At 41.5% G+C, this 22,795-nt stretch overlaps 6 protein-coding genes across 6 annotated transcripts; 5 read left to right on the forward strand and 1 right to left on the reverse strand.

The window, feature by feature from the left end:
• Nucleotides 1–575: 575 nt before the first annotated feature.
• tmsb2 (thymosin beta 2) lies at nt 576–2,620 on the forward strand. Its single transcript, XM_044363841.1, has 3 exons — nt 576–718; nt 1,787–1,891; nt 2,153–2,620. Exons 2-3 carry the CDS (start codon nt 1,792–1,794, stop codon nt 2,188–2,190), a joined length of 138 nt encoding a protein of 45 aa, XP_044219776.1. The 5' UTR covers nt 576–718; nt 1,787–1,791; the 3' UTR covers nt 2,191–2,620.
• A 3,144-nt stretch (nt 2,621–5,764) lies between these two features.
• Nucleotides 5,765–8,072, forward strand: LOC122990366 (protein Wnt-8a-like). The gene is made up of 6 exons (XM_044363703.1): nt 5,765–6,178; nt 6,303–6,336; nt 6,469–6,607; nt 6,994–7,119; nt 7,227–7,369; nt 7,487–8,072. The coding sequence occupies exons 1-6, from the start codon at nt 6,108–6,110 to the stop codon at nt 8,051–8,053; spliced, it is 1,080 nt and encodes a 359-aa protein (XP_044219638.1). The 5' UTR covers nt 5,765–6,107; the 3' UTR covers nt 8,054–8,072.
• Nucleotides 8,073–8,651: 579 nt separating this feature from the next.
• Nucleotides 8,652–10,830, forward strand: LOC122990365 (protein Wnt-8-like). The gene is made up of 6 exons (XM_044363702.1): nt 8,652–8,722; nt 8,809–8,842; nt 8,947–9,076; nt 9,576–9,701; nt 9,877–10,019; nt 10,120–10,830. Exons 1-6 carry the CDS (start codon nt 8,661–8,663, stop codon nt 10,675–10,677), a joined length of 1,053 nt encoding a protein of 350 aa, XP_044219637.1. The 5' UTR covers nt 8,652–8,660; the 3' UTR covers nt 10,678–10,830.
• A 2,318-nt stretch (nt 10,831–13,148) lies between these two features.
• lcp2b (lymphocyte cytosolic protein 2b) lies at nt 13,149–16,220 on the forward strand. The gene is made up of 9 exons (XM_044364544.1): nt 13,149–13,264; nt 13,472–13,534; nt 14,172–14,379; nt 14,722–14,805; nt 14,911–14,995; nt 15,101–15,179; nt 15,468–15,596; nt 15,742–15,891; nt 16,072–16,220. Exons 1-9 carry the CDS (start codon nt 13,169–13,171, stop codon nt 16,195–16,197), a joined length of 1,020 nt encoding a protein of 339 aa, XP_044220479.1. The 5' UTR covers nt 13,149–13,168; the 3' UTR covers nt 16,198–16,220.
• Nucleotides 16,221–18,022: 1,802 nt separating this feature from the next.
• On the reverse strand, nt 18,023–19,227 carry syce3 (synaptonemal complex central element protein 3). Its single transcript, XM_044364610.1, has 3 exons — nt 19,131–19,227; nt 18,708–18,816; nt 18,023–18,544 (listed from the first exon to the last, which is right to left on the reverse strand). Exons 2-3 carry the CDS (start codon nt 18,814–18,816, stop codon nt 18,360–18,362), a joined length of 294 nt encoding a protein of 97 aa, XP_044220545.1. The 5' UTR covers nt 19,131–19,227; the 3' UTR covers nt 18,023–18,359.
• Nucleotides 19,228–19,340: 113 nt separating this feature from the next.
• On the forward strand, nt 19,341–22,477 carry foxi3b (forkhead box I3b). Its single transcript, XM_044364609.1, has 2 exons — nt 19,341–20,985; nt 21,161–22,477. The coding sequence occupies exons 1-2, from the start codon at nt 20,385–20,387 to the stop codon at nt 21,736–21,738; spliced, it is 1,179 nt and encodes a 392-aa protein (XP_044220544.1). The 5' UTR covers nt 19,341–20,384; the 3' UTR covers nt 21,739–22,477.
• Nucleotides 22,478–22,795: the final 318 nt, after the last annotated feature.

Genomic DNA, 22,795 nt, shown 5'->3' on the forward strand with positions numbered 1-22,795 from the left:
GGACTAAGAAAACAAGCAAATAATCACAGTTGAGAAATTGCTTTAAAATATCACTGAAATGATTAATATTTGTGTTGTTTTGTATGCAATTCCTTTTGAGTTTTTAATCGTATAAAAGCCCATCTAGGGTTGGGCATCGGAAACTGGCTTGAGCTATAAATGCTGTGGTATGTGGCATTGGTCCATGCTATATACTTGTCCCTATAAAAGGGAGTTTTCTGCAGTGCTATGACATACTGGTGGACTCACTTTAACTCTATAAATACCCATAACGCTGAGACATATCCAGCATGTAATGTACTATATATTATAGAGGTATAAAGTCTGGGCACAAACTCCTCTTCCCATCATCTCATATGATTTGTCCCAAACCTACTCAACGCATAATATTAGCTAAATTATTTATCATATTCAATCTCATCTGAGCTAAACAGCACAGCTGTTTCCTATCAGTGGTTGGTTTCCTCTAGTCTTTTCCCTGGAGAACATTAATATTGATGACAAGGAGGAAGGCTGACTAAGCTCTCAGTCACTCTCTCTCTCTCTCCCCTCTCTCTCTCCCCTCCCTCTTATACCCACACCCTGGATGCAGGCAGGCGTGCACACACCGGCAGATACACTCAGCTTCCGTATCGCTCTCCCTTCTCAATCTCTGTACCTCTATCCCTCCCTGCTCTCTCCGCTGGTGGATTTTAGCCCACTGCTGTGTGGAACACCGGTAAGAACCAATCCTCTCTCTTTCAGTGTATTCTTAATTTCTCTGTGTCTGTGTGTCTCTTTTTGATTCCTTTTTACTAGGAGTGAAACAAAGGGATTTGGGGTGTGGCTGGATCAGCAAAGGCTGACTGCTAATGGCAGCAATGAAATGATGTGAAAGAGGGATGGTGGTGCTGATGGTGAGAAAGGAACAATAGTGCTAATGTTTGGATCATTAGTTTTACTGATCAACTGAAAAAGGTGTGCTTATGACTTCTGTTGTTCATGTTAGCAGAGGTGGATACACAGTGGCTATCATTTGTAGCTGAAAAGATTCGGTGCGCCTCGTTTCAAGACACTGAAAATTTAAGAATTCTGGCCACGTGCCCAGCATGTCTATTTCTATGACAAAGCAATCCTACTAGGCCCCGTTCAAATTCATAATGAGAATAATTCTACAGTAGCATGGTTTGCAAATAACTGGCTTCAGGCTAGTGGGCTTGTCACATTTCCATACCAGTCTCCAACAGAGCAGTGGTTCAAACAGGCGTGACTGGGCCAGACTGTGCAAGACAGATTAGTCAGACCTGAGGCTAGGTCAGGAATATGACTGCAGTGGAGCCTGTGGAGCATTGCTGAGATCCACGAGGCTGCAGGGGTGGATGCAGAGAGAGAGAGAGAGAGAGAGAGTGAGAGAGAGAGTGTGTATGCGGAGGGAGAGAACAAAGACCTCAGCCTCGGAGAGAGGGAAAAGCGGAGACAAAGAGGAGAACAGACAGCTGGGTAAAAATAGGCACATGTTAGCAACATAGGCATTTTGGAAATGAGCATATCAAGACAGAGCATGTGTGGGAGGCAGCCACCACTCACAGGCACCCATGTGGACGTATGTGAGCTGCGGCGTAGCCACTCCCTTTATGTGCTTTATGTGCCTTAAAGTATCATTCGGAGCCATCAGGATTTTTTGACAGTCCTTGTGATGACTTCATTTCTTTTACATTTAAGAATATACCTAATAAATGCATGTACATTATGTAAGCTGCATTATTAATATGACAGGAAAGGTCAAACCTGTGTTTTTCTTTCACAGCCAAAATGTCTGACAAGCCCGACATGACTGAGATTGCCCGTTTCGACAAGACAAAGCTGAAGAAGACAGAGACAAAAGAAAAAAACCCTCTGCCCACCAAAGAGAGTGAGTGTACCTTCGTGTGTTTCTCAACAGCGCTTTGTCAAACCTTCAAGCCTTTATCCCCTGAAACAATTTTCTTGTCAGCCCTTACTCATCACATCCAACTTGCTGTCCAAAGACCACATGCACTGAGCAGCAGATAGCAAACTGCTGCAACATCAGCACATCATTGATATACGGCAAATCAAAAAAAAAGCCCCATCCACTCACATGCTCACTACACGAGCCTGCTGACCGATACTACCTTCTTCTCTTCTTTTGCAGCCATCGAGCAAGAGAGGAAAGGCGATGCCACACCTTGACTTTTGAGCACATGAAGAAAAGAAGCTGAGATGCCACAGCAAAAAGCACTTTCTTTTGATTATCACAGTATTTGAATCTCTTGATTTGTCTTCAGAAAAGGGTGCTCTTGAGCTCCCTGGGGGTGCTATAAGGGTATATGGCATCCTCACATGGGGGCTCTCTTACCACATCGGGTGAAAAACGTTAGCCTGGGTGCCTGTCTTGCCCCGTTAGCCTATAGCTAACATTTCTCCAATATTGCCAAACTGGGGAGTGGTGTAGTGATGTAGCACTGAGAGATAGGCAGGCATCCAGGCTAGGGGTGGGGAAGGGTGGGGTGGGGGTGCCTACAGACAGGGGCGCAATCGGAGTCTAATCATGTGGGACGTTTTCTTAATAAACTTTTTACTTTTCTTTATGAAATAAATATGAAGATGTGGAACCAGTCAATGCTGTGCATTTTGCTGTTGCCTTTGTGTCTATTTGCAAATAAACACACTGTGGTCATGAGGCATGGACTGATCATGCACAGCCTTGAAACAAATACACCATTAAAAAAAACATGTTACTATAGTAACTACTATATGATACATGATTAGATGATACATCTCAAGGGGTTTCTCCTGATATAACATATTTGCACCATTTTGCCTGTACAGAATTTACAGTATCGTAGTATAAAATTTCATACCTCATATATGATCCATATTAAAAACCTATGTTGTTAATGACATTTCAACAAACAAACATAACTTTAAGGTTTCACCAGATATATGTCCAGTGCACAAAGATGTAGTGTAGTGTACATACTTTACTGAAAGAATAACAAGGTTGAAGTGTTCTTTTGTTTTAGAGTAATATTAGCAACACACATTTCATTTAAAACATACCTTAATAATTATAATACTGTACTATAAGTAATATAGCCTACTATAATGTTAGACACATAACCATATATACTGTATATACAGAAAACAAACACATTCATCAATTAAGTTTTTGAAATAAATCAATAAATTATTCAAACTCAACTTATCATGATGAAAAGTTGTTTTATCCTTGTATTAATTCAGCAAGACTAGTCCTGTAGCCAGCAAACATTAGCCTGTATTGCTTGGCTTGTGGGTTTTTACTTGGCATTAGAGCTGAAATGAGTAGTTAATGAATTAACCAGTCAATCAACAGAAAATCAATTAGCAATTATTTTGATAATCAATCACTTAAGTCATTTTTAAGAAAAACAATATTTGATGGTTTCTATGAGCGTGAGTTGACTACATTTAGGTTTTTAACTGTTGTTTGAACAAGTCAGTTGATGACATTGCCTTAGGCTCTCAGAAATTGTGTTGGGCTTTTCTTTTTTTCTCCAGTATTCTCAAACAATTAATCAAATAAATGACAATTAAGGGAATAATCATCAGATTAATAGATAATCAAAATTATCATTAATTGCAGCCCTGCTAGGGATCATTAAGTGAATATTAACAGTAACAGCAGTGTGGTGATTTCAAGGAAACCCAGAGGAGAGACAAACCATGAAGAAAGCTACAAAGAAGCAGCAGTGGGTTTCACATTTGATGCTGTCCAGCTAACAGGAGCTAGCTTGCTAGGTGGCAGTTGCTGAGCTACGAGGCTGAGGGGCTGTGGAGAAATGTGATTGGCTGGAAAGGCGAGGGGGGCGGGGACTGGAAACAACAACACTGCCACAAGTCGTGATATTAAACTTTTTAAAGATACCACTATGAAATAAAAAATAAACATTTGAAAAAAAGGGACATTTGCAAGAGTATTTTTTACTTTACTAATAGTATAACGTCTTTATGTCACCTATTATTTATTTATTACGTGCTATTTCGGATTTCCATTACAGGTCATTTACATCCCAAAATCTCCGCCTGACTGATGTCGCTGACTGGCGTCTTCAGTCCTGCCACCCCTCCTCGACCTGTCAAACCTGTCACCTCCTGAGCCTTTATTGCTCTGTTTCTCTCACCTTGCACTGCCATAAATCACCCATCAACGCACCCTGGACGGCCTAATGTGTCTGAAATGTCTGTTAGAATTTAATTAACGTGCATTTTTACCTCATGTTATTCTAAGCACAGTGTAGAATACACACCATCCAAACCTGTATACAGAAGCAGAAAAAAATAGGCCTGCTCTATTATTTATTTATTTATTTATTTTAGTGGTGGTAGTAGTACTATAACAATCGTTCGATCTAATTAATTATGATATTATATTATATTACATGATTATATATTTACCCTTGACAAATTAGTCAACATTTTTGATTCGTCCATTGCTTAAAAAAGTAATAACTACAACAACAACAAAAAAAAAACTCATGCCAGCACTGCCCACGTGATTTGTCATTGAGAGTTTCGATGTTTATGGGACATCTAGCACTCAGGAGGCAGAAACACGCCCAGTTAGATCAACTATTGTTTGTGAGTTATTAACCCATTAAAATCGTTAAATGAGTCCTCAGTCAAGGACAAATTATGAAGCGTTCCGGGTTGATTTTTAATTGTTTTGTATTATTTCCCAACCAGGTGTTGAGAGGCTCTAGGTTTCAGTCATATTGCAGGATGAATGTGGGCGATATCTAATTAGTAGGGATTATCCTCACCTACACCTCTCCACTATTGTGTGGAGGTCTTCGCCCAGCCCTCAGCCCATTGTCCGCCGCGCTGAGTGAATTGTTGTTTTAAGGGATTTTGAGTGGCTTATTGGGGATTTGACAAGTGTAAGCAATTTAATTTAAAAACTGTAATGATAATCATTAACTTGGGAACTTCTCTCTTATCAAATCACACTGTGAGTATGAAATGACAGAAACTGACATGATGACTGTTGATGATCGAAGTGATTATTCGGGCTAAATAAAGGAAGATAATCAGTAGAAATAAATGTGAATGGAGTAAATAGCCTACTGTATAATCCCAGATTTCTAAAATGATCAATATGAATATTTTTTTTGTTGGGAGTAGGTCCATCAAAATGTGTGGCAATATCCCAACTAATAATTTAAAGGTTTAAACATTAAAGCTCTCATTTATTTATACTCCTGTAAATTCCAGACTGTTTTCACACCAAGTTGTTTCCCAGGGAAACATCTATTATCCTATTATCACGACGATGTCAATGTCGCCGATGTGTGAGGCAGTATTTACATGACTATATACCGTCAGCCCCTGAAAGACTTTATGGCTTTGTAGTCACTGTGCGTCCCCCTGAGGCACTGGTGCCATTTCCCAAACGTTTCCAACTTCACACGATGCGTCACGACGATATTCAGTACTGTATTTCTGTAATTTAAATTTAATAATTATGAAAACTATTCAATTACTTTTGGAGTAAAGGCCAAAGTGCACCAGACAACCCCTCTACAAATCCCCATAAATCACTTTAATATTCCTATATCATAGGAGAAGGTTGTAGTCTGTTGAGTGGTGTACCCAGATTTGTCTCCTGGCACAATTTTCTATATTTTAATATGTTCTAAATTTTATTTATATCTTAACTATACATTAAATCTATGATATGATTAATATAGGCCTTATGTTAATATGGAATGATATGCTGATTTTATTCTGCGGATATGCCTCACTTCGTGGGAAAAGTGTATAGGGATTAAAGCCTGGGAACGACAGGTGAATGAATGGGGGGCTGTTTAACTGTCTGCGTCACTTCTTTGAAGTGCACTTATGCACCGACGGCTCCTATTTGTCTATCGAACACGGCGATCAGTGTCGTCGTTGACGCGTTTTCACAGTGAAACGCTACCTGCGGGACAAATCTGTCAATCAAAGGGGTTAGACCATATAAATATCATCCGCGTGGAGTCTGGGCCACAACTTCAGTTGCCGCCTTCTCTCTTGGTATTCACATCTGGGATACGAGAAAACAGGCCTCCGTTTGGAATACAGCTGATATGGGACACCTGATTCTCCTCACAGCAATGGTTCTGTCCATGAGCTGTCATTTCCAGTCTGCATCGGCTTGGTATGTTTACTGGTATATTACTTTTGGAGGAATTCGTTTAAAAAAAAATACTGCAGTGTAATTTGTGTCTGCTGGTGGTTTAGTGACCTTGAATTAAAATGATTTTCCTGTTTTATTTCTACAGGACGGTGAATAATTTCCTCATGACTGGACCTAAGGTATCTACAGTTTAAAACCTCTTCTGTGCAACTTGTGGCTAATACATTAGTTAATTCTGTAACGAATAAATGCCTCTTGCATTTGGTTAGATGCAATAATCCATAACGATGCCCTTTGTTTTCTCTCCCAAGGCTTTTCTGACTTACGCCAGCAGTGTGCAAGTGGGCGCACAGAGTGGAATACAAGAGTGTAAACACCAGTTCGCGTGGGACAGATGGAACTGCCCAGAAAGCACACTTCAGTTATCCACGCACAACGGTCTTCGAAGTGGTAAGAAAGCCATATTATATTTTCCCCCGAATACCTGGCATGCAGGAGCAAGGGTTCAAGTCCGGCAACTGTCAACTGTGCTGAAGCGTTCTTGCGTAAAGATTGAATCCCTCAGAGCAAAAAACGCACTTCTCTGTAGCTGACCCTGCGCTCTGGCCTCAACAGAGAGGGGACGCAAACAAAAATCTGACATTCCTTGCTGAAATCACATTAAAATAACATTTGTTTGACAACATTTCCACCATATAAACCTCTACTAACACATTTACGCGCGGTTTACGCGCATTTTACGATCAGTATTTGAGTGCGGCCTTTGCGCATTTATGGTACCAAATTTGATGACAAACTATAACATCATGGTTTGCTTTCTTTGTCACTTATTTTAGCCACAAGGGAGACATCTTTTGTCCATGCTATCAGCGCGGCCGGAGTGATGTACACGCTCACTAAGAACTGCAGTATGGGAGACTTTGACAACTGCGGCTGTGATGACTCCAGAATTGGACAGACAGGTACGTTTCTCTTCCATGCGTCTTCTATTTACTATTGGGCTAAATTACGCGAGATAGAGATGTTACTCGTACAATGTAATAACAAAGTGCATTTTTTTAATTCCCAGGTGGCAGAGGATGGATCTGGGGAGGCTGCAGTGATAATGTGGCGTTTGGAGAGAAGATCTCCAAACAGTTTGTGGACGCACTGGAAGATGGGCATGACTCTCGCGCAGCAGTTAACCTGCATAACAACGAGGCAGGCAGACTGGTATGCTATTATTTTACGGCCACATCAGCATCTACGTATGGGTTCAACCCCCAGAATAAAGATAAAGTTGTGTAGCGTTGAATTTTCAGCTAACTCTCTCTCTCTCTCTTCTGTCAGGCAATCAAAGCTACCATGAGGAGAGCCTGTAAGTGTCACGGGGTATCCGGAAGCTGCAGCATCCAAACCTGTTGGATGCAGCTGGCCGACTTCAGAGAGGTGGGTAACTACTTGAAGATGAAGCACGAACATGCGAAGAAACTGGAGATGGACAAGAAGCCGGCGAGGGCTGGGAACAGCGCGGACAACAGAGGAGCAATTACGCACGCTTTTCGGAGCACCGCCCGCACCGAGCTCATTTACCTGGAGGACTCTCCGGATTACTGCGTCAAGAACCAGAGCCTGGGGTATCAGGGCACAGAGGGGCGGGAGTGTCTAAAGGGTGACAAGAACATGTCCCAGTGGGAGAGAAAGAGCTGCCGCAGGCTGTGCTACGAATGCGGCCTCAGAGTGGTGGAGAAGCGCATCGAAGTCGTCAGCAGCTGCAACTGCAAGTTTCACTGGTGCTGCACAGTTAAATGCGAAAAATGCACGCAAGTTGTTACTAAATATTACTGTGCACGTAAAGAAAATGGGAGGAAACCACATAATAAAACAAAGCGCAGGCATCGTGCGCGCCGGCATTGATTGTCATTTGTTGCATAGACTGTTGCTCATCACCATTCATCATCAATAATTATTATTATTCTGTATTACAATAGTGTAGTTTTTACAACTTCAACTATCACATCACCTGAAGCCTTTTAATGCACTTTATGTTACTAATTTGATCAATCACATTGTGTTTTTAGGACCAAGTTCTCCACACATGCTCACCCTTTATCACCTCAGAGCATTTAAGTGTTGTGGGGATATTTGGCCGGATTTGTTCTGTGTTGTCTGCTAAATATTTTATGTGTATTTTTATTGAAAAAAAAAAGACCTAATAAATATTTTTTATAATATATATGACTCCGTCTGGTTTGTCAGAGGCAATAGTCTGATTCCGTTATTTGTATATTGGTGCCCTGGTGTCATGCAGCCTTGGGAAGAAAATAAACTACCACCTAATGCCACCCTTTGAAGTGCGCATAAAGGCGTTTCCTAAAGCCACCCAATCAGCTCTCTCGGACCTGGGGGGGGACAAAGCACAAGAGTTCCATTTGTTCTCCATTCAAATAAAAGAGAAAGTTGCAGCACACCGGCTCAAAATAAGTAGGTCTCTTCTTTGCTGGCTATCCTTAGCTATATCAAAATGGTACATTCATTATTGTGGCTCCTACCTCTCCTATACAAAATGACTCCGGGACATGCCTGGTAAGTGACTGTTTTCCTCTATATTTGCTATATGTGTAGACGTAAGGTTGATTGATCTAATTCTTTAATGTTTATCTTCTTCTCAGGGTTGCAAGTAACTTTCTTATGACGGGACCCAAGGTAAAAAGAAAAGACTTGATTTCTTGAATTACTCAGACAAGTTGGGGATATAATTTCTGAACGTGATTCAGACCAATAAACTGTCATTATTGCCTCTCTTGCAGGCCTATCTCACCTATGCAAGAAGCGTGCAGGTGGGCGCACAGAGTGGGATTGAGGAGTGCAAACACCAGTTTACTTGGGATAGATGGAACTGTCCGGACAGCGCAGTCCAGCTCAGAGGACTACGACGCGGTAGGTTATGATTGTAAAGACAGTTCCTACCTGCGGTTATGGATGCGGGTCCACACATTTTTAAAGAAATGTGATCTTAAGGATATTTTTCCTGTGCGTAAAAATGCTTCTTTGCCGTGTAAAATGTATGTTTCCATGCATCCACAGGACATCAGGAACATGAAAAACACTAAAATCTCACTGTAAGGGATCAGATAAATATGGATAGGTGTATATCTATCAGTTACATATTTATCTATTCATTTCCATGTTAGTTAGTCATGCCTACAAAGAACCCAGTTGAAAAATGCTGAATTTTAAGGCATAATTGTACCTAAATGTATTTTATCACTATTTTGTAATGATTTTTATTAGTATTATTACAGGTAATTCTTTCATTTTCACTTACTTCCATTTTCATACAGCTTGGCATGACATAGCTATTTAGTGTGACATGTTTCTGGCCTAGAAGATGTTGATTACCCAATATTATATATTACATATTTCCTCTCATTTACAGCCACCAGAGAGACGTCTTTCGTCCACGCCATCAGTGCAGCAGGGGTCATGTACACTCTGACCAGGAACTGCAGTCTGGGAGACCTCGACAACTGCGGCTGTGATGTCTCAAAGAACGGGAAAATTGGTGAGGCTCACTGCAAAAAATATATATTACCCTGAATGTTACTTTATTACCAGCTACTGTGTCCTATTGTGAACATTAAACTTATTTTAAATCTATATGCATTTATGATACAATATGAATGTATGATATTTGAGGGTTAAAGTTGGTCTCATTTTAACTGATATTTTGTTTGCAGGCGGACGTGGCTGGTTATGGGGTGGCTGTAGCGATAACGTGGATTTCGGGGAAAGGATTTCCAAACAGTACGTGGATGCGCAGGAGACAGGTCAGGACTCCAGGGCTGCTGTCAACCTGCACAACAATGAGGCCGGACGTCTAGTAAGCATCTTCACAAGCATTTTTCTGACATTTAACAAACATATTTCTAATTGCAATTTAAATATTCGGCAGCAATTTAACTTTCCCTGGTTTCCAACAGGCTGTGAAGGCAACAATGAAGCGCATCTGCAGATGTCATGGCATGTCTGAGAGCTGCAGCGTCCAAACCTGTTGGACACAGCTGTCCGATTTCAGAGACATTGGCAACTATTTGAAAATCAAGCACAGCCAAGCCCAAAAACTGGACATCGACAAAAGGCGTATGAGGGCTGGCAACAGCGCGGACAACCGAGGTGCCATCGTGGACGCGTTCGGCAGTATCTCCCAGACGGAGCTCGTCTACCTGGAAGACTCTCCAGACTACTGCAGGAGGAACAGCAGCTCGGGGCTGTACGGCACCGAGGGCCGGGAGTGTGTGCAGCACGGAGAGGGTTTGACCCAGTGGGAGAGGAGGAGCTGCCGCAGGTTGTGTCATGAATGCGGCCTGAGGGTGGAGGAGAGGCGCACGGAGGTAGTGAGTAGCTGCAACTGCAAATTCCACTGGTGCTGCAAGGTGAACTGTGACGACTGCTCTCAGGTTATAGTCAAACACGTGTGCGCCAGGAGGGAAAGTGGTGATGGACATGGCTTTAGACGGAGATATCGTGGACCCAAATAATAAAGATTTCAGTCTTCATGAAAGTCTGTGAAATAAGGGCCAGATTTAGCTGAGATTAAATGTCAAATGTTTGCACTTTTGTTTTATTTTTCAGTGTTGTATGTCTATTTATGAATACTATTTGTTTGATTGAAAATAAATGGTTGAACTGGGCTTGTTGAGTCTACATGAAATAAAGATTTCTTAATGTCAATTTAAGTCTTTTTTTCCAGGAAAAATCGCTTTTACTCCGGGGATTTTATGACAAGGCTCGCATACCAAAGTTGCGTCCATTAGAATAAGAATGGACTGAATACACTTAACAGAGGATTACATGGATAACATGGTGCAGTTCACACCTAGCCGAGGTGTTGATCCACCGTTGATCCCGTATTACTTTGATGTCAACGTGTATTGATTTGATTCAAAGAGCTGTGAGGCTTTGAAAGACAAATTAGGGAAGTATTTCTACCACTACAAGTTAGGTATTTGGGACTGATAATCTGGGACACCGCTGCCTATCCGAGTCTTTGTCACATCCCACAGGCAATGCAAATGTTTCACAATACATCAAAGCATATGGGGGGGGGACGCGTTGACAGACTGCTACAGACTTTCTCAGTAAAATGAGTCACTCTAAGGTGCAGTTATTACAGCCAGAGAAGAGACAGTTATAAATAAGGGCGACTCACATTCCACTTTGAAAGCAAGATAATTTCTAATCTTATAATTTGCAAGTAATTAGGTCTAAGAGAGGCCCCGATCCCCACCCACCGGCCTGTCTGCCTCTAAGGAGCCATTCATTCACCCCCTTCTTTCCTCTACCCCCTGTATCTCCAGAAATCTTCCTCTCAGCTGGATGTGTCATAAATCTGCCACTGCCTCAGTTAAATGAGTGATGGCATGGATATTACCTTCATCAGGGGGTCCACGCCTGGGGGAGAGGGGGGTGGGAGTCTAACAGAAAAGAAGGCAGGTCACAAGGCTGTTTTACTGTCTTTACAGAGCAGTTACTATAGAAGCAAGTAAATAGCAAGATAAGAACAGCATGGATTATTATTATATTAGATCAACATGTGTTACTATATATCCCTAAGAAGTGTGGTTACATTATAGAGTCTGGCACAGGCAGAAAAGAAAGAGAAACTGTGAAACTGTACGACTACACCCGGAGTGAAATGAAATCTCAACTGTAGGGAGAACAAGTAAACACTCTCACAGACCAAAAAACACTCCCTCCAACCCTTCCCATGTGTCTGTTTGCTTCTGGGGATGTCCTGTATTTCCCATGCTGTCCTGCTGTGTGTTAATGAAGCTTTCGCCCCACTGGAGGCCCTCACCGATCCACCCCTTATCTCTAATCTCCATTGGGTACAAATATTGGTTCCATATTGGTCCCATCTGAGCATAATCTGACCTGATGCTCACTGGTGCTCGAGAAGTGTAATGACCACATGTTTTTCCATTATTGTCTGTTGAAATGTTGAAAAAAAGAGATGAGAAGTTGTCTTTTGTGGCTTTTTCACTTTTATGAAATTAGTATTTTTAAAACAATAAAAAAAAAAAATCAACCTAATATTCTGAACATTATTTTACACTGATATAACACCTAGCTAAAATTGCTGCTATATAATTATACTGTATTTGGTGCCTCCTCTACAGTGGTAGTATCATGTCTTTCATGGGGGGTATGTTTCCCAATCAGGACAGCAGAGGAAAACAGTGGAGGGGGTGATATCCCATGAGGACCCCCCAGGAGGACTCCTGTATTCACCCAGACAGGCCTGGGGGTCTAGGGGGGGATCTGAGCGTGATTGATCATCCTTTCTCCCTGCTGCCCTCCTCTCTCACCTGGGTGTGAGATACCAAGAGGCCTGACTCAGGACAGGCTGCGGCTGGGATACTAGATCTGACACAGTCCTCGACATCAGTTTGCAAGCCGCGCTACGAATTTGAATGAAAAGCATGTGTGAGGTCAGAACATGGCTTACAACAAATACCTCTAAGCAGCAACATTAATATATGTATTGTATATGAATAAAACAATTTAGAAATGTTTATCCACATTTAGGCTTGAGCAACATTAACGTCTAGATCTAAAGAGATCTAAAATTAAGACATGTCTGTCTCACAAGCTACGGAAGAAGTCACAAATCAGACACACAAGTTGAAACATGATGAACCAATATGTAGGTAAATGCTGTTGGTGCGTGACAGGAAATCAGCTGCGCCTATGTTTAGAGACACATACTCTGCAGTGTGAACACACTTAAACATTTTAAGTCTTTATGACCACAAATGCTTTCTATCTTAGCCCTTTACGCAATAGGTGGGTAAGAAGATGACACACCACAAGTATGGCTATTTAAAGGACTGAGAAGTCTGTGAACTCTTCATTTTGTAAGGTAGATTGAGTAAGATTTCATCACTTTTCAACACTGCCAAACAGAAAGGCCCTGCTTTGAAGTAAACCCTGTATTTTTTCCGTGGGTGATATTTACGGGAGGCAAGCATGAATTTAAATAATGTTCCTTCTAAATCGGAGGTGATGGGATGGAATCCCCAAACTCTAGCTGACTACATGAAGAGGGTGAGTAGCGACTTCACACTATAAAACTCTTTTATATCTTCTGTAATAGCCAAGCACTTTACCTGTAACTGTCGTCTGGCCTTATTCTTGTCTACAATCTAATGCAGTACATTTCGTAACACTAAATCTGACTGAGCTACTTGATTTTTTCAGACATTTATGTAATAACTGCAGTAAAAGTTCATTTCCCTTCTCTAAGTGTGTGACATCTTATTATCTTTTCAGCTTAACTTACCAGGCTGTGACAAAGTGGTGATGAAGGGAAGCATAAGTGGAGCACAGTTCATAGTAAGTGTGTGTAAACCTCTAGAGGTCTTTTACTATTCTGAAATACTCAGTCCTTGATTTTCTATTCTGTTTCATTACTGTATGTGCAACTCTACATCATCCAGCATATGACTGAGTGTGACCTCCAAGCATTCCCCAGCGTTTATATTCCGTGAGTCCTTTTTTTTTTTCCACTGACACCAAACAGATTTACAACCAAAAGTATCGTTACATGATCCGTAAGGCTGCAGCAGCGAGTGGTAGTTGTCGCCACAATTAAAAGTTTCAGTATAATAATATCTTGGTAATGTTTTGGTCTCGTATCTTGGCAGAATAATCACTAAGATCCACAGTGAAGTCAGTAAGCGAGAGCAGAGGAGGTTTTTCGGTAATAAGTACGCAAACAGAGCAGTATTTGCACAGAGGGAAGAGAACTGGGACTCAGATGAGTCTGTAAGTAAAAACCGCAAGTTTTTTTGTTTGTTTGTTTGTTTGTTTTTTGGCCACTTTTAGTAGCACAAATGTCAGTGTCAAACTAAATGATTAAAATTAAATTACAATGTTATTTAATTTGCAGCATATTACAGAAGGAATAGTTCAAAAATCTGCCTTCTTTGATCTGTGTTGCACTTGTGTCACACATCTGGGCTGTGGTCAGGACAACGACAGCGATAATGTCTATGAGGGTCCGGATGAAGAGGGAGGGGACGACAACTACATCTGTGCTCTGACTGAGCCACCGACAGCTGAGGAACAAGACAGTGACGAGTCGTCCGAAAGTGACTTTGAGCTGCCTTCCTCTCCGCACACATCAAAGCCGCCTCTACACCCGAGACCGGCGACACCTCGGAAATGTCAGTCCAGAGGTAACAGAAAGCAACTACAATAACAGTGCTATGAACGAAGCAATGTAACCACATGCTAAAACATACCAGAATAACAGCAGAATTTCATGTATGTGTGTGTGTAGATCCTGTGCGTTATCCCACCCCTGCTGAACGGACCTCAAAACCTCTACTTCCTCCCCTACCGAGAACGAACCACTCCGCTCAGCCACCTTTGAGAGCACCAGGTCACTGTACATTTAATGACTCCACAATCACCTGCCTTATTGATGATGATGATGGTGATTTTTGTTGGCGGAAAAATAATGTGTCAGACACTGATAGATCATCCTTATCTAAAAATTATTTTCTCATCCTGAACAGCAGCTGGCCAACCCAGTCCACATATCGACAGGAGCAGTAAGCCTGGACAATCCAGCCTGCTGCTGAAAGACCTTCCAAAATCAAGTATGAGCTGCTTATTGTGTAGTGTTTGAGGTGGTTGTAACTGTTGTTACAGGTTGTCACAATGTTATACATTTCTATTTCAAACTATCATATCATGTCCACAAGAGGGCAGCGCTGTCAAGGCTCCTGGCTCATCCAGCAGCAAGTACCGTCCACCGAAGGCCCCTAAGCCAACAGATGTTTTCATCAAGTAGGCCAAACTAAACAATCTATGAGTCTAGCAAGCTCTTCACTCTGGGTGATGCAATTATTTAAATTCTTCCAATCTTGTTCTATTTTATCTCTCCCTTCCCAGAGCAACTAAACTCACTCCGGCTCCTCCAGTGCCAACACAACGTACTATAATTAGCCATTCAAAACCAGAACCAAGAGAGGTGAGATTGAAAAGTGCAATCACAATTGAGCCACCATTTCCTTAGAATGTATACTGTGCAAGTTGGAGAACATACATGATGTTAAGGGTGAGCTTTTCTGTGCAATTACCCACCTTGAGCACTTTCAGAAGGGAAACAGCAGATGGTGATGTTGTAAAAAGAACACAACAACAGGGACCTTTATGTCTGCTATGAGAACTTAATGTTCACTAAATTGGCCATATGCTATTATTTGTGTTACATTTATTTAACCAAAATACTCAGTCATTGCAACAGAAAAACTAATAGAACGAGTTAGTTTGTTTAGTCCTTACTATGAGTGTTTTATTATGGTTCATCCAGGATTTGGATCCCAGCTGGTATGGAGGAAAGGTGACCAGACGTCAAGCTGAAGCTATTCTCAGGGAAGTGAACAAGGTCCAGTGGTGCCTCTCACATCTCTCACCCTCCTGTCTCTGGAGCAGAATAACAAACATACACATATAAACAAACATGTAGTTGAAATTTTACAGGATTTTGTTGTTGCAATATAATGTTAATATAACATGTGCATGTTTTTAAGGACGGGACATTTGTGGTGAGAGACAGCACGAAAGGCTCTGCTGAGCATCCCTACACCCTGATGTTGCTAAAAGATGACAAAGTTTACAACATTAAGATCCGTTACCAAGGCAACGCCTACTCCCTTGGCACTGGCCTGAAGAACTCCAAGGTAAACTGAAAATGATGACATCATTAACTGGAATGTTAAAATGAGAGGAAAAAGTGTGTACACTCTGAGTAGACTGAAAAGTTCACATCTAGCGGCACACCTCAGGGAATGTTTGATGCTGACTTGTGCTGCGCTGCGTCATTAGGTCTCTCATTTTTTGTGTGTGCTGTTGTGCTGTAGATTTTCCCTGGGGTGACGGAGATGATTACCCATCACACACTCAACCCTATGCTGCTCATTGATGCCACAGACCCAAGCTCTGAAGCGCACAACCAAAGCTGTCTGCTGTACCCTGCAGGACTCTGACCAGAACCAACACCAAGCTTAATGTGGGTGTGTGCGCGTCTGTCTCTGCTGTTTCAGTGTGCAAATTTGTGCACACATATGTGGGTTTGTTCTCAAACCTTGTAAAAAACACCTGAACAAATGTTACAATTTTCAAAATCGCAATGGTCACTGTTTTGTAATTCCTTTGTTGGTACCTTGACTTTTGTTTGCAGATTTTTACATGAGTGGCTGTTTGTAGATTTTATTAAACTATGTTTTCCAGATATGCAGCATTACCTCTGTTCTTCACGCATCAGAATCAGGTCAGGCTTGCCATGGCTGCTTTGGCGCCTCCTGGACTTTCAGGAACGCCAGCTTGTCAGGGTGGCCAACACAAATGATCAGATCACACTGTCTGAGCTGGGTTTGCACTGCAGGCAGAAAACAAATATCCTGTTTCACATCTGCCTCAGGTCAACACAGTCCTGAAATGTCCAAAAGCAACATCTCAGAATATATGAGTTTCAGACTTAACGGCAAACAGCCTGATTTCTAAACTCAAAAGTATACATTCCTTTCTATTTCCCCTGCTTTTTTAAAGCCACACTGGTATTTCACTGTATAACTGACACAAAGATCCCAAATACCAAAAATGATGTTTGTGACCACTGAGGAGTGAGAAGCACAAAAAAACTAAATGATAGATCACTTATACTATTTTTAATTGTCTGATTTTACTGCTAATTTGTAAAACTTAAAATGTTTTAACCATGTAAAGCATTTTGTAACTGTTTTGAAAAGTGCTACATAAATAAAGTTTATTATCACTATTATTATCATCATTATTATTATTAGCATTATTAGTAGTAGTAGTATTAAACCTTTGGGAAAATACTTTTCTTTTTCTTAATAGGTCATCATATTTGAAACACATTTGTTAGTGCACATCTTTTATCATTTCTTGTTAGTACCAAATAGTAAAGTAGATTCATTTCTTGTATACTGCCTGCAAAAACAGTAAAGAGGGGACACATCACTAAGTGTCACAGCTCCTCCCATCTATAAAATAACAAACAAACTTCTGATATTTTCCTAAATTCAAGGCTTTGACCTATCGAGTAGATAGGTATACAGAAGTAAGACAACACTGTAAGCGGATTACATTGATTGCTGTTTTGCTCGTAACTGTCCCCCCTGGCAGAGATGTTGCAACATCTTACCTCTCATCAAATGGCCTGATGGATAGCCATGTTTTTGAAATCCTTCAGTTACTCCTATCTGTCCATCAGCAGAGTGCAAACTGACAGACATCATGTGGCATAAAGTAACTGCACCACTGACATCTTCAAGCAAAGCTAACTTGCATAGCAGTTGGTGTACAATAATCCACTCTTGGCTATCACATTGCAGATCTAGGGTAACAGTTACATCATGCGCTTTGCATATTTGCAAATCGATCATCAAGGTCATCTTACTGGCATAATTGATGCTTACTGACATTTGAGAGGTGTGAAGGGTGGGAAAGGAGATAAACAGTTATACGTACAAGCCAGTTGATCCATGCAATTAGACAAGGAGTCCAGCCCTTTCAGTATGTTTTCCAGATCAATGCAGGCGGTGGAGGTAGCTTGTTCATTGCTCTTCTCTGTGTTTTCCATCTGGAAAAAAATAATATGACAACAAAAACAGACTATGTCAACTGATGATACATATCAGGAGCAGTCCCCCAACAAAAATCTAAACTGCAGTTCTAAATGCTGATGTAATATTACATATAAAAGTAAAGGACAAAATAGAATTAGTCTAATTACACACTTCAGTGAAGGAGATAAATGTCAGTCTATAAAAAACCCACCTGAACACATTCTTGTTTAAAATTGTCTTTATTTATTGCATTTAACAAATCACTTTAGTAACTACATAACACACAATATCTGCAGGCCACTTTACAAACAACTTATTACAATCATACTGTGGGACTGCAGTTTACATTACTGAATGAAAAATCCTGTTTTAATGCAAACAGAAGGTAGATGCAGATCCCTCCAAACTCCTGCTTCTCCATAGCAAAATAAAAAAGAACATTGTGTTTTAGCATTTACTTGAACACAATAAAATGTAATGTAAAACTGCTTTAACAACCATTGACATACACCAATCCCTTAATCTAAGTCCGTATAAACTGAAATCTAATAACGACATCACATTTGATTTAGTGTTGTAGCAGCAGGCTCAGGACATGTGTCACTTTCTGGCTTCTGGTCTCGGTCTCCGCTGACAACAACTCTGCACCTGTGATACGCTTCTTCCAGTCTCCGCATAGAGGCCCCCAGCTCGGGGCTGGTCCGCAGTGCCACCATATCATAAGCCATCCAAGTCAGCTGCACTACAGGTGTACAGGAGGAGGAGGAGGGTGAAAATGCAGTTAACAGACATTTACGTTGGATTTTAGCAACTACAGCAGCTCACTAAAAATGAATCCCAATGTAACTGAGGTTTGTTTGTCTGAAACCGAGCTACAATTAACGCTAAGTTCACATAAAACATACCTGATATACTTTCAATGTTCTCAATCATTCTCTCCAAATCCTTGTTCAGCTCCAACACGTCGTCGTCGCTGGTCTGCGGAGGCTCAGCTGGTGAGGATGAATCGGCCATCTACATTATAAACCGGCATATTACTCTTATCAGCTGTGGTCACAGTAACCGCACACAAAACCAACGTCAACTCTCGTCAGTTAACACCTGAAAGCCATGTCTGACTCAGGACAGCCGAGGTAGACGTTAGCTTACGACGCTGTGGTCTCATACCGGCGAAAGTTAGCATGTTGACTTCTTCCAAAACTAATATTTTGACTGATATACTGTTTATAAAGAGGAACAACCATGTCTATATATGTTACACGGTATGTCATTTAGCGTGTTATGGGGATAACAAGCTATAATTAAATCTAAAAGTGTGTAAAACTTACGATAAGAGGCGTTTCTTCACAAAATTAGATGTTTAGAGGAGAAAGTTCTCGCGCTAATTTAAGAAAATGACGTGTTGCGTATTCTTAACGTACAGAGGGATGACGTAGTTAACGTCACGGTTTTAAATCTTTGCTCGACAAACTTTTCCCATAAACCTGTTGTATCCATAGGTCGTATCATAACCTGCTACTATTTGGAAGTAAGATACACTGTGATATGACAAGAATTAAGAACATTATTGTTAAAATTATCATTTATAGGTATCAGACTATTGGAAAACATGAGAACCTCTAAAAAGATGTTAGCTTAATGCTATGTATTAAAGAGAAATAGGTTAAGAGTAAATAATATAAAAATGTATGCCAAACTATATAGGCTGCTGTCACTGCAATGCTGCTAGCTATTAACCTATTGTTCCTACTACCATAATAGGCTGTTCGTACTTTTGTGATATTTCTACCGCTAAACCTGGTTTAAAGAAGCCGAATAGAAAGAAAGAGAATAATGCTCTAATTAACTCTCTGTTCATTTATATCTCAGACTAAGTGTGGCCCTATATTTACAGAAAATATTAATGTAATGTAATATTAATTAGTACAAACAGCATATACTGAATAAATAAGAAATCATTTGCCAGGAGCTCTTTCTCAGTACTTTTAGAGAAGGTTGTCCGTCTTCATGATGACTAAGCTGTCCATGATTGCCAGAGAAGCATACAGAAGAAAGAAAAAAATAAAATGTCTAATCTGAAAAGGCCAAGTTATATTATTTCAGTCTGTATAAATTTGCATCATAATCATCAAAAAATTACAGATGACTGAACTCAATTAATGTTGCAGTAACAGCTTGAGTGGAAAATTATTTAATTGAGGGTGAACAAAACCCCTGGAGGAACTGAACTAGCTGACAGAAGGAAAAAAACAGATAAAAGCAGGAACAGACTACTCACCTGAGAAAACAACCAATCAAACGAGACTGGGGGCGTTACCAGGGAAACAGATAAAGCAGGTATGACAGGTGACATCTTGACATAAACCAAGGGCAAACAGACAAGAAAGGAGAAGAAAAGAGTAGCTTAAAAGCTCAGAGACCTTCATTTGGATCAGCTCACCAACTGCACTGAATACCTGTGACGGACTGAGCAAGCAAAGGACTTTCACGGGCTGAAAGAAGTCGCTGCAAAAAGATTTTGACACAGAAAGGAAGGACAACCAAAGGCAAAGGTAGAGGTGAGAAGAAACTCTGCCTTGACAATGTCGTCATTTGAGGCCCAGGGCCAGTCTCCTCCTCGGTGTGGCCCGCAGTTCCCTAGCCTCGGCCAGGAGCCCCCTGAACTCAGCATGTACAGTGACTGTTACTACCCTCCTCCCTCGCTGCCGAGCCCTCAGCGCACCACACCGACCTCCTACGACCTGAGCGACTACACCACCTCCTCCCCAAACCCCTACCTCTGGTTCAACGGCTCCGGGATCAACACACCACCATACCTGGCTACCACCGGCCCGCCTGGGAACCCCGGCCCTCCCTTTGTCCCTCAGCACTATGGCATGCAGAGGCCTTACCTGGGTCCGGCTGGTGCTGGAGGTCCAGGAGGGGAGCTGAGCTGGTTCTCCCTACCCTCACAAGAAGACTTGATGAAGCTTGTCAGGCCACCTTATTCCTATTCCGCTCTCATTGCCATGGCTATCCATGGAGCACCAGACAGGAGACTGACACTGAGTCAGATTTACCAGTACGTTGCCGACAATTTCCCTTTCTACAATAAAAGTAAAGCAGGCTGGCAGAATTCCATCAGACACAACCTGTCACTCAATGACTGCTTCAAAAAAGTACCAAGAGACGAGGACGATCCAGGTAACACTTAAAATATTTTTTGTGTGTTTTGTTTCTCTCTAACAAGCAAATGTTTACAGTATATGATTAATTAATTTAATTTACATTTACAGTTTGATTGTGTTGCATACATAAGCTATTTTACCCTTTTTTAAACATAAATTAAATCTTATTAACTCTCATTCTGATATTACAGGCAAAGGCAACTACTGGACACTTGACCCAAACTGTGAAAAGATGTTCGACAATGGAAACTTCCGCCGCAAAAGGAAGAGGAAGTCCGATTCCCTCTCCGGTGGTGAGGGCGGCTCAGGAGCCCCTGAGTCAGGTGACAGCGAGAGAGGCAGCCCTAAACACTCTGGCAACCCGGCCCTTAACATCTCTCCCACACCGGACAGGATTCCCTCCCCTTCATCGTCAGGTCCCGCACCTTGTCTGAGCAGCTTCTTATCAGAGATGTCTGGGGTGACCACTGGAGCAGCTAATGAGGTGGGAGGTGATGGGTTAAACAGGCCACTGCCGATCAACCTTCCTATAGATGGGCCTCATAGGCACGCACAGCCTGGAAGCTTTAGTAGCTACTCCCCCAACTCAGCCGGACCAGAGTGGGTACCACAAGTTCCAGCTCCCACCGTGCTCTCCTCTTCACCCACCCACTCCTCCCTAGCGTACACCAGCCCCATCCTCAGCCAGTACAGCGGGTCCAGTGGGCATTTCTATCCTCCACTGGGTTCGACAGGAATCATCTACCATCGCGAGGGCACAGAGGTTTAATAAGACATTAAGAAGGGAAAATGGGTGGTTCGACAAGACTCTTTACAGGAAAATTTTTACCTGTCTGATGACTTTTGTGTTAGAGAGCTTCTGTTGTTGTTGTGAAAGGCAATACACACACAAACACACACACACAAAGTATGTTTGCGCTGACTGAGACAGTTGAGATCACTATAGCGTGTGACAGTGGAGTAAAAAGGCTTTGATTCCCACAGGAACAGCTGAGTCAGCAGCAAAACTACGAGTGTCACTCCCTGAAACCGCTGCCGGCCTCACTATCAGATCCACAGTCAGCTTTTATTCTAACCGGAGCTAGTCTCTATCAGATCTGACTCATTATTAACAGATCCCAGATCTGATCTGCTGACATCAGGTCATTCCACACTGCTATCAGTGATTCTTTCATGGTATCACCCATGCAATGCTCAGACAGCACATTTAGAAGAGTAGTTAAATTACACCATTGTCTACAAACTGTGTTGGTGCTGCCTTTATAGAATCAACAAAAGGTTAAAGGCAGATTTTTTTGTCATGTTTTTTTTCTGTAGTGCTAAAACTAAACAATCTGATGAACTTACAGTCTTGGAGTGATGCACATTTTACTTTGTAAATATGTCTGTGTTGTGTAATGTTAGACATTTATATTGTTGGTTTGTTGGTACAACTGTTATTGTATAAAATAGATTCATAATGTAATGTTTATGTTGTGTTTTTGATATGAATAAAATGTTTTAGAGTCCTCCAGTTTCAGTTTTCAGTTTTTTTTATGAAGAATAATGAATGATTATTACCTAGGAGCACTTGGCTATACTCCCCCCCTAACCCTAACCCCCCCCCCCAAAAAAAAGACAGCAGACAAACATAAAGACAGAAAACAGTCCTGTCAGGAAAGCGATGACCAGCAGAGTAAAACCTGCATGTCGGTGAAACCTGATCTTTGTGTGATGGATAGTGATGGATAGTTAACTGATTCTCCTAAACGGTGAAAAGCCACATTCCCATGCTGTCCCTCTTCCTTACCCTAAACACTGAAATCTCACATACACAGATGCTGCTG

This window comes from Thunnus albacares, chromosome 10 (genome assembly GCF_914725855.1).
Source record: "Thunnus albacares chromosome 10, fThuAlb1.1, whole genome shotgun sequence".
In the NCBI taxonomy this organism is placed as follows: Eukaryota; Metazoa; Chordata; class Actinopteri; order Scombriformes; family Scombridae; genus Thunnus; species Thunnus albacares.

Coding starts and splice junctions, on each gene's coding strand:
- tmsb2 (XM_044363841.1), top strand. CDS start 1,792: ATGTCTGACAAGCCCGACATGACTGAGATTGCCCGTTTCGACAAGACA. Junction 1,892..2,152: donor CCCTCTGCCCACCAAAGAGA/GTGAGTGTACCT, acceptor CTTCTTTTGCAG/CCATCGAGCAAGAGAGGAAA.
- syce3 (XM_044364610.1), bottom strand. CDS start 18,816: ATGGCCGATTCATCCTCACCAGCTGAGCCTCCGCAGACCAGCGACGAC. Junction 18,545..18,707: donor GAACATTGAAAGTATATCAG/GTATGTTTTATG, acceptor GTACACCTGTAG/TGCAGCTGACTTGGATGGCT.
- foxi3b (XM_044364609.1), top strand. CDS start 20,385: ATGTCGTCATTTGAGGCCCAGGGCCAGTCTCCTCCTCGGTGTGGCCCG. Junction 20,986..21,160: donor AAGAGACGAGGACGATCCAG/GTAACACTTAAA, acceptor CTGATATTACAG/GCAAAGGCAACTACTGGACA.
- lcp2b (XM_044364544.1), top strand. CDS start 13,169: ATGAATTTAAATAATGTTCCTTCTAAATCGGAGGTGATGGGATGGAAT. Junction 14,380..14,721: donor TCGGAAATGTCAGTCCAGAG/GTAACAGAAAGC, acceptor CATCCTGAACAG/CAGCTGGCCAACCCAGTCCA. Junction 15,180..15,467: donor CAAAACCAGAACCAAGAGAG/GTGAGATTGAAA, acceptor AAAAACTAATAG/AACGAGTTAGTTTGTTTAGT.
- LOC122990366 (XM_044363703.1), top strand. CDS start 6,108: ATGGGACACCTGATTCTCCTCACAGCAATGGTTCTGTCCATGAGCTGT. Junction 6,608..6,993: donor GCACAACGGTCTTCGAAGTG/GTAAGAAAGCCA, acceptor CACTTATTTTAG/CCACAAGGGAGACATCTTTT. Junction 7,120..7,226: donor CTCCAGAATTGGACAGACAG/GTACGTTTCTCT, acceptor TTTAATTCCCAG/GTGGCAGAGGATGGATCTGG.
- LOC122990365 (XM_044363702.1), top strand. CDS start 8,661: ATGGTACATTCATTATTGTGGCTCCTACCTCTCCTATACAAAATGACT. Junction 8,723..8,808: donor ATGACTCCGGGACATGCCTG/GTAAGTGACTGT, acceptor TCTTCTTCTCAG/GGTTGCAAGTAACTTTCTTA. Junction 9,077..9,575: donor GCTCAGAGGACTACGACGCG/GTAGGTTATGAT, acceptor TCTCATTTACAG/CCACCAGAGAGACGTCTTTC.